At 32.6% G+C, this 15856-nt stretch overlaps 1 protein-coding gene across 1 annotated transcript; it reads left to right on the forward strand.

Annotated features, from left to right (window-relative positions):
• The first annotated feature begins 683 nt into the window (after nucleotides 1-683).
• LOC130729809 (nudix hydrolase 12, mitochondrial-like) lies at nucleotides 684-5668 on the forward strand. The gene is made up of 6 exons (XM_057581647.1): nucleotides 684-1045; nucleotides 1131-1224; nucleotides 3122-3236; nucleotides 3317-3400; nucleotides 4374-4526; nucleotides 5072-5668. The coding sequence occupies exons 2-6, from the start codon at nucleotides 1154-1156 to the stop codon at nucleotides 5321-5323; spliced, it is 675 nt and encodes a 224-aa protein (XP_057437630.1). The 5' UTR covers nucleotides 684-1045; nucleotides 1131-1153; the 3' UTR covers nucleotides 5324-5668.
• The last annotated feature ends 10188 nt before the right edge of the window (nucleotides 5669-15856 follow it).

The raw sequence follows: 15856 nt of genomic DNA on the forward strand, positions 1-15856 counted from the left end.
GTGGTTTTTTACTTCTCACATTGAGAATATTTTTCCATGTTAAAGTGTTCATTTGTGTAATTAATTTTGTTGCGGTTATTTGTCATTGCTTAGGGGATATTTGACTTGCTTGAACGATGGACACAAATACAAATAGAACGATTTGTTTCAATGACATTAATTATCACTTGTGGCAGGAAAAATTAAGGATTTTCTATCTATGAAGAGTTTGCATTTTCTTGTGTTTACTATTGAAAAGTCGAAATTCGAGTCTAATGAGAATTAGAGTTTTGAGAATCAGCCGAGTTATGATTTTATTCGGCAATTCGTAGAAAATAATGTTTATAATCTCATTTCTAATTAGAAAAATGCAAAATTCTTGTGGATGAAGATTGGAATTTGTATGTTTCTTAATCAAAGAATAATATAAGGTGTGATTGAGATGAATGTAAATATAAACTTATTGACTCTAGCCGCATAGAGGGAAACACACAAAAAAAAAGTGGGATATGGTTTAGAAAATAAAATGTGGCTAGTAATCATTAGTTAATAATCATTTAAAAATTCTAACAACATCATCATTCATAGCAAATGTGCATTTAATCATAATTCAACCCATTAATATTTTAATGAACCAATATAATATTTGACTTTAATATGATCCACATCAAGCAAATCCTTAAAAAACATACAATCTGTTAATGTTAACGAAAGTTCGAAACTGGAGAAATTTGGTTACTATATATGAATGGACACCATTTGCTACACCACGCTGAAAACTTTCTGTCCCTCTCTTTTCTTTTCTGTTTTTCCATCCATGGAAGCTCTGTTTTCATTCTGCTGAAAAAGGAAGGAAAAGAAGGACCTTATCTTCTTCTTCTTCTTCTTCTTCTGTCTTTTCCATCTCTGCAAAAGGGACAAAGGGTTTGGTTGTTTCTTTCTCCCATTTGGAAAAAAAAGCTCATGCAAGAGCTTTCAGATTCTTCCTTTCGTTGATGCAAGAGCTTTCAGATTCTTCGTTTTCTATCTGTTTTTCAATTCAAGATTTGAAGAAAGCATAACCTTGGTATGATACCAGAATGAGCAATTCATGTTTCAATTTTACAACATTGGTTTTGACTCTCCCCTGTTTTCTTCTCTGTTTTCTTCAGGTTCTTTTTTCTTCCTAGAATCTATGTCGTCTGTGCTGAAGAGAACGGGGCGACAAAGACAGCGTTATGAAGACAACATGCGTCTTGTTTCTGGGTAAGTTTTCAATTTTAAGGTTGTGGCTTCTCTACCTTCAAAACCTCATCTTTTCCCCTTTGGGGGGTTATGACTTGTTTTTGTTATGGCCATTATGATTCCAATTCTGGGTTTCCATTTATCTTCTTGGTTTTTCCATTTCCCCTTCTTTCTCTTCTATTGATTTTGTCTCATGTAAATAGAAAATAAAAAATTAATAAAGTTGTGTTCTGCAGCAGAAAACTAAATTATTTTTGTTTGTGGAGAAGGGCATCATCACAAAACTGTTCTTCATTATTGTCTTCTCTGTTTCATATTAAACTACTTTATTATATTTCATGTGGATGTGTCCATTACAATCATATATCAAGTAGTGGGGCATGTCATTGACTTAAAGCTTATTAAAAAAATGACTCCAAATTGCGTGATCTATTTTGGCTTTCATTAGAATATAAAACTAGGACAATTTACCACTAATGGCATAAACCAACTAACGTGGGGTTGTTCTAACTCGGATTTGAGTCGTTGTGAATGTAGGTGTGTTAAATTTTGATAGGGGGCTTTGCCGCCTAAAGTGGTCCTACCTAGCTCGAACATAATTGTCTCAGTCTATGATACATATGGTTTAAACAAAAAAAAAACTACACATTTTGTAGACTTATCAGTAACACCATTGTGGTATGCAGAGTAGTTATCTGGGGTAGTAATTTGCTTGTGGAGTTATTGAAGTGTTGTTATCTTTCCCAATTTCCATGTCCTGGGAACCTGTTTGTGGTTGAAGGTTGTATTCATCCTGCAATTAATAGTTTCATGAAAATTTTGGATCTGTTCCTTTATATCAGGCTTGAGTCATTGGGGGATTTAATATATGCAAGTAGACCATAAAATAAAGAAAGAGAAAAGGATTAAACTAGGGAAAGTTTTAAATATTGTGAATATATCAAAAGAAGGGGAAAAAGGAAGAAGAAAGAGATAAACGACGACAAAGGGGTAAGTGGGATTTGTTAAAAGAAAGAATTTTATATCTTGCTTACTCATTTTAGCATTTTACTTTCCATTTTTTGGATTTTACTTTTGAAAAGTAACTTTTAGAGTGTAAAGTACAACAAAGCGGTTAACTGAGATGGTTGAGATCATGATCTTATGCTTATGGATTATGATTCTTTCATCTAACGTGATTTTAAGTTTTAACATGTCAATGTCATATAAGAGGATCCGGTCCTATACTTACACATGGAACAAATTATGATATTCTTTTAATTACAACCGTTGATTTCTTAATCAACAGTTGTGACTGGCGATGACTTATTTACCCTCTAAAGGAACTTACTTACTTTAAATGAGTTAAATCCTCATAATATTATTCCATAAAGAGTAGAAAGCTTGAATAGTAGTAGACCTACCTCTTGCATTATATGATATTTTACTCTTTTAAGCTAAATCATGACTTTAGCTACTTGTAGGATCCATTAGCACAGAATCCTTGCACACCATGGCTATGTGCCTTCAAGAAGAATCTGTAAGATTCCTTTATGGTAAATGATATAGCTTCAGAAACTAAGATCACATATTCAAAGCCTACCATAGGGATCAAGCTAATAGAAAACATTACTAAAAGTAATCAAACAAAGAGTGATTTGCAGAAGAAGTAAAACTTCAAAGAAAAGGAGCCCACCTTCGGTGTTAATTTTTGTTTTGAAGTTCTGAATGTTGATACAATCATACTCTGGTAAAAATTCTGAGCTCATTTCAAAATATTATTTTTTGGAACAGATAAAGGTTTTAATTGAAACTGCTGAACCCCTTTTAGGCATACACAATTTGCTAGTAGAGTTTTGAGGACTGACATTTGATGAGAGTTGCAATAGAATCTTCACAGCCACATGATTTACTTAAACTTTCTTATGCATTCCAACAGATGTATTCCCTACAGATGGAGAAAAGACAACACAGATCAAATGGGAGAAGCTGAGGAAATATTAGAAGTACTTATGGTTTCTTCACCGAAACGTGATGATCTTGTATTTCCAAAGGTACTTGATATTGTCTTCACCAATAAATTCAATCAACTTGAACCCTTTCATATTAAAAAATTTCACTCTACTCTTGCCAGGGTGGATGGGAGGATGATGAGACTGTTTTAGAAGCTGCTTGCCGCGAAGCTTTAGAAGAAGCAGGAGTTAAAGGAATTCTAAGAGTAGGTTCAATTTTCCTCTAGATTGTTGAAGTATTGGTTATGGTCCATCATGGAATGTTTAAGAAGCAACTTATAATGAAAAAACAAAGGAAGTAATCATATATCATTCCTTTATCCTTATATGAGATGATGACCATGATATAATTCAAGCATTTTGGCTATTCCATAAGTTTGACCATGATTTTTTCCTATATCGATAAGATATTACACAAATTCTATTAACTGGATGCAGCAAAATCTTTATCTCAGCTCAAAAAGTAATGTAAAGCCTCTAGAGTTAACAAATTCTCTAAAATTTCTTTGCAGTGATTTGCTTGCAGTGCAAACTATGCATTTATATTGGAATTTCATCTATATGTGCAACTCAACTTTGATTTGATCTTCTGAGAAAAAAATTGTCACTGTAAATTTTGTATTTGGTTTCAATTTTCATCTTGAAATTGTTGAATAAACATCTCTAGTAGCTTAGATTTACAAGAAGATTCATTCCAGTCACCCTGGTTGAGCACCACAATATTGTAATATTTGCTAAATCTACTCTTCTGCTTAAGCAAAGATAAGAGGCTTTGGAAACTTGTTCGAAAACCACTGTGAAGTCAGAATCACGGTGGACAGAAGCAACTTTTCTTATCGTTTGCTTTTGCCCACCATGATTTTGGCTTCACCGCGGTTTTCAAACGAGTTTCCAAAGGTACACTTAGACTTGTACATAAGCATCATAAGTATGAATCCTGCTACTGTGTCATGAAGCATTAATCGCAGGCATAACTGATTAAAAATCAAATTAACATTACATTTCCCGCACGTCTTTTTGTACTTGGTTACTTTAAAAATAACTGATTGAAAATGGTAATGATTCTTTATTTAACAATCTCCTACTATGATTGGGAAAATGGAGAAATACTCTTTCTTGCAATATAATATATATGGTATGATAATTCTTCTGAAGCAATTGGGTTGCTTTCATTTTCAGGAAATTCCATTAGGAAAGTGGGAGTTCAGAAGCAAAAGCAGTCAGGACGACTTATGTGGCATGGAAGGAGGCTGCAGAGGATACATGTTTTCCTTGGAGGTGACTGAAGAACTTGAAACTTGGCCCGAGCAGAAAAACCGCGCTCGCCAATGGGTGATTATTTCGAATAAATTCTTAGAAGAATTGCATAACTCAAACCATCAGTATTAACTTTAACTGTTTTGAATAAAATTCATACAGAACCACTTCAATATAAGTTATGAATTGGTATAAATTTACAACTACTAGGTATATGTTTGGTTTCACACTGCTCATCAACAGATGCACTTCTAATCTTCTCTAACGTGGTTTTCCATTATCAGAACATGTTCTAGTGAAATTCTTAGAAGTTTCAGGCCGACAAAATCACGTTAAGACCAAAGCAAAAGGACCAAGTTTTTGGGTTAACTTAAAAGTGATTTTTGCTATTCTCACAAGATATTTCTATTATTTTCCTATAAATATCACTTTTGCCATATCCAAACATAAATCACATCATTTTCAACTCACTTTTCTCCCAACTCTAAACCAAACATGCTCTAGATCTACATAAATATGTTGCAATTTGTACCTTTTGACATCATATTAAGCATAATAAGAGTGTTTTACTTTTAGAGAACACCATTAACTGAGACAAAGTGCATATTTTCTCTTCTTAGTTATGCGTAAAAGAGGCTTTTAGACTCAGTCGGTATGACTGGATGTGTAACGCACTGGAGGAGTTTATGAGGGTTATGGAAGAGGTGGAAGAGGAAAGAAAGCTTGAGACACAAGACAAGAATGTTGAAGCAGAAGATGTGTCAGAATGTCAAAGTAAGTCACCCAAATGCTATAAAAGATCCTCAACTATGCAGCACCATGGTATGCTGCAACATGCTTCTCAGGAGATAGCCATCCACTTTGGTTATTGACATGATTTGTACAATTGTGCAATGTGTTTATGTTAAGGGATCAATGTTGTGCAGTGTAACTCCTTCAATTTGATAAAGAACAAACTGTGAAGTAATAATGGCTTGGATCAATAAACATGCCATGTAGACTTCACTGTTCTAGGTTCTTTTTCTTTCTTTCCTATGTGATCATGATGTAAAATGGGGTGGTGAAAGTGTTCAAGTGTATATGGACATAACAGTTATTTACTTCACCCCCCTGTTCATGAAAAACTTGTAAAATAGCACCATTTTTTAAAATCTGGTGGTGTGTCATAGTGGGCAAAGACAAATGCTGCCTTTGACAACCTCCATTCCAATTCATAATCTTCTGAGGCATCACTTTTCAAGCAGCACCAGTTCTCAACAACAATTATGGTGTGGTTCCTTGTTTACTTGTTTCAGAGGCTGTGTTTTCTATGTAATTCATCTCCTACCCTTGAAGCCCATTGAATCCTTAAGGCATGTTTGGATATTTGCTAGCACCAATGAAAACGGATATTGCATGCAGCTCAAGATAAAAAGTGGGCGAGGCTTTTCTGATAGATTGGGATTAAGTTCATCACGTTCCAATCAATTGGTATCCCTCCTTTTTAATCTTCTTCACGTCATATTCAGGATAAACTTGGTATAAGTAGAAGAATATTTGTGAAGAACATCAAACAATTTGCAAAAGATCAAATGACACCAAATGAAATTCAGAGCAAACCTGCTTACAATGAATAGATGTATCCATTACAACAGAAGCAAGACAATTTAAGACAATCATATACAGTTTTTCTCTTATGTTAATATTAAGTATTAACAATGATAAAGAAAAAGATTCCTTGGAGTATTACTTTACATTGAATTGATGAGAAAATTGTTAAATAACCGTTTATCCTAAAAGTTTAAGTTACTGGTAAGGTCACATCAATGGTTTTATATTAGTATATTCTAACACGCGTTCTCACACAATAGCCTATTTGAGCTTGAAGCGTGGACAAGTTTTTAAAAGAACTGGATAGAAATTGAACTCTAGATCACTTAGTCATAGATGCTCTGATATCATGTCAAACAATCAATTATCCCAAAAATTTAAGTTGTTGGGTAAGAGTCACATCGATGATTTTATATTATACTGTATTATAATAGGAATATAATATTTTAATATATATTAAATAAGAGCATTTTTGGTTTCACATGTGTAAGTATTATAATGGGTTTGTCATACGACCGATTCAATGTCACCGGAGTCGGTATGCTCAAAGTTAGAAAGAAATCAACAAAGAAATTTCATTTCTACAATACATTGGAATCAAGTCTATCTTAAGTAGGAAATTAGCCTATCGACGAGTGTGAGTTCGGTCCATGGATTCGGCATTCGCGAACTTTTTCTCGACCATCCTATCTTGTCTCATTCTAATTCAGTCCTCTCTAAATGTGCAGGAAGGTTCCCCAACACACAACTCACCAACTTGATCTTTCGCGGGAGTCGTATGTTCAAACAAGCTTGGAAAAGAGGTACTCCTAATTACTCTCTTTCCTTATGAGTCAAATTACTTCATACCTTTCATTTGTCACTCAAGTGTATGGTGCATCAAGTCCAACTTTTCGCAGCAACTGCTCGTGGCGAGAGACCTTGATAGTCAAGTCACAAAGATCATTGAATTACTACGGTCAGTTCACCGCGAGGATCGACCCCTTATTTTTCAAGGAAGATCTTTTCCAAATGTTCTCATATTCAGTTTTTGGGTGCTCGAATGCTTCATTTTACTATTGGTTCTAACTCCAAAATCAATTTTGAGATGAAGCTATAAATTTACCATGTTTGTATCAACATATTTTTTTTTCTCAAAATAAGTTTAGATATTTAGAAGCTACTCGCATGAGCTTCTCCCTATAATTGATTTTAATCTTAGAATTAGTGTATGTTGCGAGGAACCTCGTAAACAATTATGATAGAGTCAAATCAATTTTGGACAACGATATAGATGTACGGAAATCATTTTGAATAATAGATTTCAATTCCAAAATCAATTCTATTACTCCCTCCGATCCTATTTATAAGCATGAAAGAGAAGAAAAAACTTGGTCCTTTTTATAAGAACCAAATGAAAGTTTGAGCTATATTAATTAATTTTTTCCAATGATGCCCTTATTAATTCTAACTTGTAAAATGTGTCTCATTAATTATTCTCTCTCTTTTCCACTTTCCAACACTAATAACAAAGGGTAATTTTGGAAGTTCATTTTAATTTAAGACAAATTTAATGCATTTTATCTAGTTTAACTACATTTCTTAAACTATGTGAATTTTTTTTTGTTGCTTATAAATATGACCGGAGGGAGTATAAGCTAGAAAGAATAGTTTCTACGTTGAATATAATCAATTATAATATTTTAAAACTAGATTTCCCACCCTTATCATATAAAAATCGCTTTCAACTTAGTTTTACTATAATTGATATACCAAATTCAAAATTAACTGTCACAACACCAATCCATTATCCATACAAGCACTCGAGTGCATAATCAATTGCGAGATTTCAAAAAATTAAATAATTTCAACTTACTTTTCCATAATCATCGATTTAGTTCACAATCAAAGAACAATGCTGATTCAATCAGGCACAATATCAATGTCACATTGTCATTAGACATATGTGATCAAGATATGTCAATAAACCAAAAAGTGGCAATATTTATGCCGCAGAATGATTACAAGTTTTAACATTCCAATAAGATTCACACATTTCCAGTAAATGCCTGGACTTTAGTGACTAGTGTGTGAGCCATGCTTGGTCTCTTGCAGTTGTAGGCAGGTCCCCAATATCCCTCGAGAAAATCCAAATTAACTGTTCAATTGAACACTTGCATTTCTCCCATTCTTTTCATAAAAAAGAAAAGTTGTAATTTCACTGTTTGTGATTTGATAGAAAGAAGTAAGTATATAATATACAACACTCCCTTATTCCTTTACATGTTTTAAGTTTTAAATGTCTTGTTTATAAAGCAAGAAGAGGTATATATATAATGTAGTAGCTAGTTCATTTCGTCACATAATTAATTATTAGGTCAGAAGTTCGGTCATCGCTCATGAAAATGAAAGACATTAACATGGGCAACCATTTATAGTTTATTATGAGTTTGTAATGAGAGAATTAGTAACTGTTGTGGACGGTAAATACCTAGGTTAAAAAAAATGTCTTGTTTATTTGTTTGTCACACGAAATTAGAAGCATGAAATGCTGCTCACACTAGCCACTATAGCGGCACATGAAGAAAAGGGAAACTCCACGAGCTTAGATTCGTGTTGAAAGAGGTGGGTGTTTCTCAGAAAACGACACCATCAACATCCCTCTCCCTCCTACTAAATCCTATTAACATGTAAACCACTCAAGACAGAAAGCATGAATCGGATTGGATTGTCGTTTTCTTAAAAACTAAGGAAGAATAAACATCCTCGACACTAGTGTTAGAAAACTTGGTCCATGTTTTGTTTGGTATAATATTAGGTGCTATTAATTCTTCACCTTTGTTTACATTGTTCTATGAGTTGAAAGAAATACATGGTTTTTGTGTGTTTTAAAGAATATACTAAGAAAACATGTCCAAACTAACTCATCTGAATGTTAGCTTGAAGCCAATTACCAACATCCAAAGCTATTTCGGGTAACAATGAAGAGTTTTTATATTTAAGCAATTTTGGCTTTGGCCAGCTCAGTCATTTTTGTCTTGCGATTATTTTCATCAACACTATTATCATTATTATAAGCTCATGATCGTCTATTTTTGGGGTTCAGTCGGAAATAGAACCGCGCGTTGGTTTTCTAGTTTTGGTTACGGTGGGTCAGTGAAATACTGAACTACAGTGGTACATACTCTTTAAAAAAACCTAAAATATGTGATCGAAATAATAACGTACTAAAAAATTATCTTTGTTTATCTTCTATCCCCACTCTATCCTTCTTCCCTCTCAATTATGCCCGGTGGCAACTATCGCCACATGCGCCAATAGCACCACCGCCAGTCTACCTTCTCCGCCTCCATGAACTGCATTTTCGACATCGCCTTCAAACTCAAGTAGGATCGGAGATTCTAATGAGCTTGTCAACATTGATGAGAGTTTGAAATCTAGCAAACGTTTCATCAATAGTTAATTTCATTTTCCTTTATCTTGAATAGCTCATATTGATGAACTAGCATATTAATTAATCTTAGTCTGCTTCATGTTGGAAGTTCCCTTGTGAGCAATGGCTAAGGTATCCCAATTTCTTTGCTAATTGAACAACCATTGACCTTTCCAGACTCAGATTGACTCAAGGCACAAGTAAAAAAAACTTAGCCCTCGAGTTTATTTGATTCATATAGTGTAAATGAAATAAGAGAGGAGTTGTCAAATACTTTCTCACACTTTTTTTGGAAATTAAACACTGGCTACCTCCTAAATTGATTAAAATTCAAATAAGTATCCAAAATGAAAGTTTTTTTATATATAATTTAGAGATTTATACATAAATTTTAACCGATTAAATAAAAGAATTGTCAATCATTTCTCGTAAGATAATGAACAAGATCATTAGACGAAGTCCTAATCCTCATTGAACTATCACAGTATCAGTTATCCCTTTTCATGATCAACTCGGTATCTTCTGTTCAAGTCTTTGTAGGTTCTTTGACCTACTTATCTTGGACATCTCACAGTTACTTTAGCCGTGTAGAAGTCACATAGATTTCCTTTCTTGTCCCACTGATTCTAATTTAAAAACTCATTATAATTTTGTCCAAAACCATCGAATAAAAAAATTAGGCTTAAATACTCTGTAGGTCCCTGAAATTGTACCCCGTATCAAAATAAGTCCTTGAAAAAAAATATTCCGATTCCGGGTCCCTAGAAAAATTTGTTTGATCAAAATAAGTCCCTACGCCGGAGAAGACAGTGGTTGCCTCCTCATTGTTTCCACAAACCATGAAATAACATGTTTAAAACACTCCTAGACCTTCATATATCTGATCTGGGCGAAGAAATCGCAAGAAACAAAGCTAAAACGAAGAAACCGAGAAGCTCCATAAATTCCGGCGAGAAGAAATCAACTTGCGACTGGCCTTTTCTCTTCAACTGTGACGACCCAGCCCACGAGACCACCACCACTGAGTTCCTGAGGACGAGACGAAGCCGGCCCAACACCCTGGTCGTAGCGCCGCCATGACCGCCGTCGTCAACCACCGTCTTCTCCGGCGTAGGGACTTATTCTGATTAAAAAAACAATTCCAGGGATCCGAAATCGGAAAAAAAAATTTCAGGGACTTATTTTGATACGGGGTACAATTTCAGGGACTCCTAGAGTATTTAAGCCAAAAAATTATGGAAGAATTTATATCATGAAAATTTTATTATTCAACCTTTCTCACATTCTCCTCTCCTTATTTTCAAGAAATGTTTTCTAATTATTTCATGTAATGTAAGTACCATAGTTAGGTATGAGACATTTGGTCAAAGTCCCACTACCAGGTGTTACAATCAATTTTTCGTTAATTAATTAATAATTAGCTAGCCCTTGTTTTCCTCAAGAAAGGTATCCCCTATGTGTCTTTCTCACATGCTGCCCAACATTCATAGCTTCGCCTCATGACTTGATTTCCTTTTTAACTTGTAATTGAATTCAAATAGGAAAAAATTTATTAACTAATACTCAACTTTTTGCATTTTCAAAATAAATAATTTAAGTATCGTTTTCCTTAATCATGCATACTTATTAAAAAAAAGTGAGTCATTAAGTGTGAGAACAAGGTTCATTTGCTAATTTCATCTATGTTGGACAACAATATATGATGTGTTGCGAACTAGATATTAGAAATTGGGAGGCCTATACTCAACCACAAAAGCTAGCTCAAGAGTTGAGGTTTGCACTATCCTTATAAAGCTTATCTTGGCTCTATCTCTAGCCAATGTGGGACTTCTAACACACCCCCTCACGTCCAGGATTGAACAGACTGGAACGTGGGATTAACAATGGGTGGCCCAATAATGGGAGGTCTCCACAACAAATGGATCTAGGATAGGCTCTGATACCATATTAGAAATTGGGAGGCCTATACTCAACCACAAAAGCTAGCTCTATCTCTAGCCAATGTGGGACTTCTAACACTAGAAGATACAAATTAAAGACAAATTAATGACAATCAGTTTTTTTTTGTTTTCTTACATATATTTGCAGGAACACAATATTGTTTGAGTCGGGAACATCCATATATTATAGTGAGGCTAACTCTTCCGACGAGATTTCTTTCATTCACAAAACTAATAATGACATACAATAATCAATGACAATCAGATACCAATTAACACGACTTCATATCAATTATTCAAATCTTACGGTAAAAAATTTATCCAATTCTCATTCACTAATCCAATCCTAGTGGTTTATTCAAAGACAGAGCTTGCTTACAAGAATTAAGACATTCGAAAATCTGATAAGCCAAGCTTGCCACAACAGAACATTTTGTGGTGATATTTTACCGACCGTCACATAATACAAAATGTTAAAAAAGTTGAAGCATAATTTTAGCTGTTTTAAAGCGCTACAATTTTACAAATGAGAGTATACGTGAAATCTGTGACGGTTTAAGAAGATTAGAATCACTTTTTTTCTTAACCGTTCAACTACCACAAAATGCGTGTATGTCGCATGATATCCACGAATTTATATTTTTGTTTTTTTTGGTACACACGAATTTATATATGGTTCAACAATTGTTTTGCATGATATTCAATAAAATCTCATACAATAAGTTTTGATTGATTCATATACGTACTTACTTTCTTTATTTTCACTATCGCATCACTTGTGTCATATATCATATTTATATTTTTTCTTTTCTTTTCTTTCTTGTGTGTAGGTGTAATTGAAGTGTTAATATAAACTTTTTATTGGTTTTCTTAGAGGTTATATGGACGTGATTTTGAAGGAAGTGGATGGGAAGAAATTTTTTAAAATTTTAAATGGAAGAAATTGAAAGATAAATTAATGACAAACATTTATAATAATAAAAAGATTATATTCACGCTAATTTATTATTTGCGATTTTTTAATTATTTAAAAAAAAACTTTGCTCCCCTCTCCTAAAAAAAAAGCCCCTTCCAAACAAATATCATGCCTTTTGGCACTCTGTCAGAAGCTGGATCATTAATTCCATTTACACACAACCATTGCAACGCATATGCATGAACTACCAAACTTTTTAATTTCCCTATTCAAGTATACCAATCCTGCCAAAATTATAGAAGATTTAAAAGTAATTAACCAAAGTAATAAAAATATGTAAACAGAAAGCTATCAGGAGAAACAGAGGATGAAGAATACAAGGGTACATGATCTAATTTACGTGGTTCATCCAACAGGCAACTCAATTTTTTTCTTTTTCAGTTTCTTAATTATCTTTTAAATCATTAATATAAAACCAATTGTAATTAACAGTAAATGATTAATTTATGATATACAATTAATTCAGATTTAACCGTACGATCTACTATAAACCGTATTTAACATGAACAATGATGAAACTTTTCAGGTACAAAATTTAGGATGACTCGGCCGGTGCACTTTTCAATTAAAATTTCAAGGATACTCATTCCAATCAAACTTTGGAAAATCATCTAAGAAAATATAGTACCAATTAAATAAGAACACTAAAAAAAGTGAACTTTTGTTGATAAAAAGAAGGGAAGACTGTGGAGCTTATCATTGACTTTATGGCTCAAATTGGTTGCACATGGGTTAGTAATGATTTTCCTTAATTAAATTAAGCAAACTATTATATAAAAGGTTATATATAATGTATGTTAAACACTTAAACTTCTACAACAATCTAATAAACTGCTTGAATATAATTCCCTTGAAAGATTGTCACACCTCATAACGTATACCATTCTAGATTTCTAGTTATTGGCCACAAGCCACATGCACCCTTCACTCATTTCATGATAAGGGCAAATATTAACGGGTGTCTAAGAAATATTAGAGGTACAGATTAACGAATAAAAATAAAAGAAGTGTTCTTAAAATACTTGTTTAAGATTCATAAAAATAAAATTGAAGTGGAATGAGGTTAACTAATTAATGCAGTAAATTACTTATTTCGTTACTGATTATAATTAATGTCAAAGGTGTAACTGAAATTCACAAGCCAGGCGCATATTCAGTGAGAATAGATCACCATAATTAAATGATTAAAATTTCTTTTATTCCAAGTGTAACCAAAAAATGATCATATTTTCTAACTGAAAACCGTTAAATTTACTTACTATTGTAAGTTTAATTATATTTAGGCTTTTTTTATAGACAAATGCTAGTTGTTAGAAATGTTAGTAAACTAATTTCTCATCCGGGTTTGAACCCGAAACCGTTTACCCTTTATCTCACCCAACCCTTATTTAGGTAAATATATAACCAAATTTACCGTGAACCATGTAGATCAACTGACACCAATTGTTTTAGTTTAAGTACAAGTCTTGCTTTTTTTTTTAAAAAAAAGTACAAGTCTTGAAATTGAGTTCATGTGAATGCAAGAGTTTTATCACTCATATTGATCTTATCTGACTCGAAATTGCGAAAATAATTAAATAAAAAAATATTAAATGAGATGTGATCAATTGTTTTCTAAGAACTTTAGTACATGTCTAGACTTTGACTCATTCTGAATATAGTTGTAGTTGTGTTACATTTTGTGGATATGAAGATTGATGTTTATATTCTTAGTGATGAGATCTTATTTCATACAAGGATTAAACTATACTCATTTTTTTGTCAGCAAAATAAAAATTACGTAGCTTAAAACAAGTTATAGGTAAGCCAAAAATTATTTACATCCGTTGTCTAAACTTAATTGTATAAGCTCTTAACTCAAAAAAAATCTCAAATATATTGTCAAACAACTTAAGTATGCAAAAATTATACTGGCATAACTCTAAGTGGTATAGGAAAAAATGAAACTTTTTTAACACAATGATTTTCTTAGTTATATATATTTTTGATTCCTACAAAATAGCGAATTATTAGTTTTGATCCTTCTGAATTTTCATTCAAAAAGTTCCCAATTTTTTGAAATATAAAACAAAGAGTTTGTTTGATTGCAGTTTTAGTTTTATGTATTTAAAAAATGTTTTCATAAACTATTTTTAAAAACTGTTTTTCAAGAAGAAAAAAACGGTTCGAATGAGATGTTTTCCAACATTAAAATACTGTAATTTGAAAACTATAAACAGAAATAGATAACATCTTTAAGTTGTTCTGGTATTTTAGTTTTTAAAATTGAAAAATAAGAACTATTTCTAAAAACAATTTTTGAAAATAGGTTGTGACAAACATATTTTAAAATTTTTCAGTCTTAAAAAACAGAAACCAATTTTAATCAAACATAAATTTCAAGAACTAAAAATACAATTTTGAGAACTGAAAATTACTAAAAAAAATTTTCATTTGAAATTACTTTTTCTTTATGTGTTTGATCTTCTGGTGACGCAAACACATGTATTTTAAAAAATTAGGAATATATTTGAAAGAAGAAAATTTGAGGGACCAAAATTAAGAATTCACAAATTGTAAGAACTAAAACATTTTTTTATAAAAGATAAAGAATATTGATGAACTTTACCGCCCACTATTGAACACCAACATTTGTGGCGGTTAACTACCTGTATTTGCAGTAAAAAAATTGTCACAAAAATCGGGTGTTTTATAGTGGTTCTGATTGCTTTTATGTTTGTGTATAAGTGTTTTACAAAAACAATAATCAAACAGAACTTAAGTCATAAAAAAAGAGCAGAACAGAGCATGCTTCCTAAGTAGTAATATATATCTTGCATATATTATTTCTAAGCATAATATTACTAAGCATGCAGTCGAAATGAAGAATGAATAGATTGGGCATAGCACCCACATAATTACTAATGATCAATCTAAGTAGTTTAATCTAAAAGATTATAGCTTCTTGGCTAATCATCAAAAAGGGCATCGAGCTCCTCCCACCTGTAATGATAATCAGAATGTGCATGCAGCTGATTGATTCATATGATGCCTTTTTCCATATTCCTCCTTTTGGATGATCAAATTATTAAGAAGAACTCTGAGATAAAATTATTTGTGGACTATATCTTATTCTTAATAGATTGTGTGAGAAGGATCTATTAGTATTTGTGATTAGTTCCTCGTTCATGTACTATCCCATGATTTGATACAAAAGTCACATGCAGAACTTTGGACTATATGGAGCTTTTCCCCGATTTCTGAGCAGAAGAACTTTGGACTATATGGGGCTTATTCCCCCATTTCTAAACACAACATTGAAATTTATTAAAGATTTGGCTAATTCAAAACAAAAGCTGAACTAATTTGATTGGGGACTAATCATGAAATGGGGTATCTATGAGAACGTGCTTATCATGGACCTTAAGATTTCTAATTATGCCACCCACTAATTATATGTTATCTCTTTCCTTCTGCTAATTAAAACAAACAATTATATTTCAATTAT

Source organism: Lotus japonicus, chromosome 1 (genome assembly GCF_012489685.1).
Source record: "Lotus japonicus ecotype B-129 chromosome 1, LjGifu_v1.2".
Taxonomy (NCBI): Eukaryota; Viridiplantae; Streptophyta; class Magnoliopsida; order Fabales; family Fabaceae; genus Lotus; species Lotus japonicus.

What these genes read in the sequence shown, in the direction of transcription:
- LOC130729809 (XM_057581647.1), top strand. Translation starts at nt 1,154, where the DNA reads ATGTCGTCTGTGCTGAAGAGAACGGGGCGACAAAGACAGCGTTATGAA. An exon ending in AACATGCGTCTTGTTTCTGG is followed by an intron (nt 1,225 to 3,121) that starts GTAAGTTTTCAA and finishes GCATTCCAACAG; the next exon opens with ATGTATTCCCTACAGATGGA. An exon ending in GAGTTAAAGGAATTCTAAGA is followed by an intron (nt 3,401 to 4,373) that starts GTAGGTTCAATT and finishes TTTCATTTTCAG; the next exon opens with GAAATTCCATTAGGAAAGTG.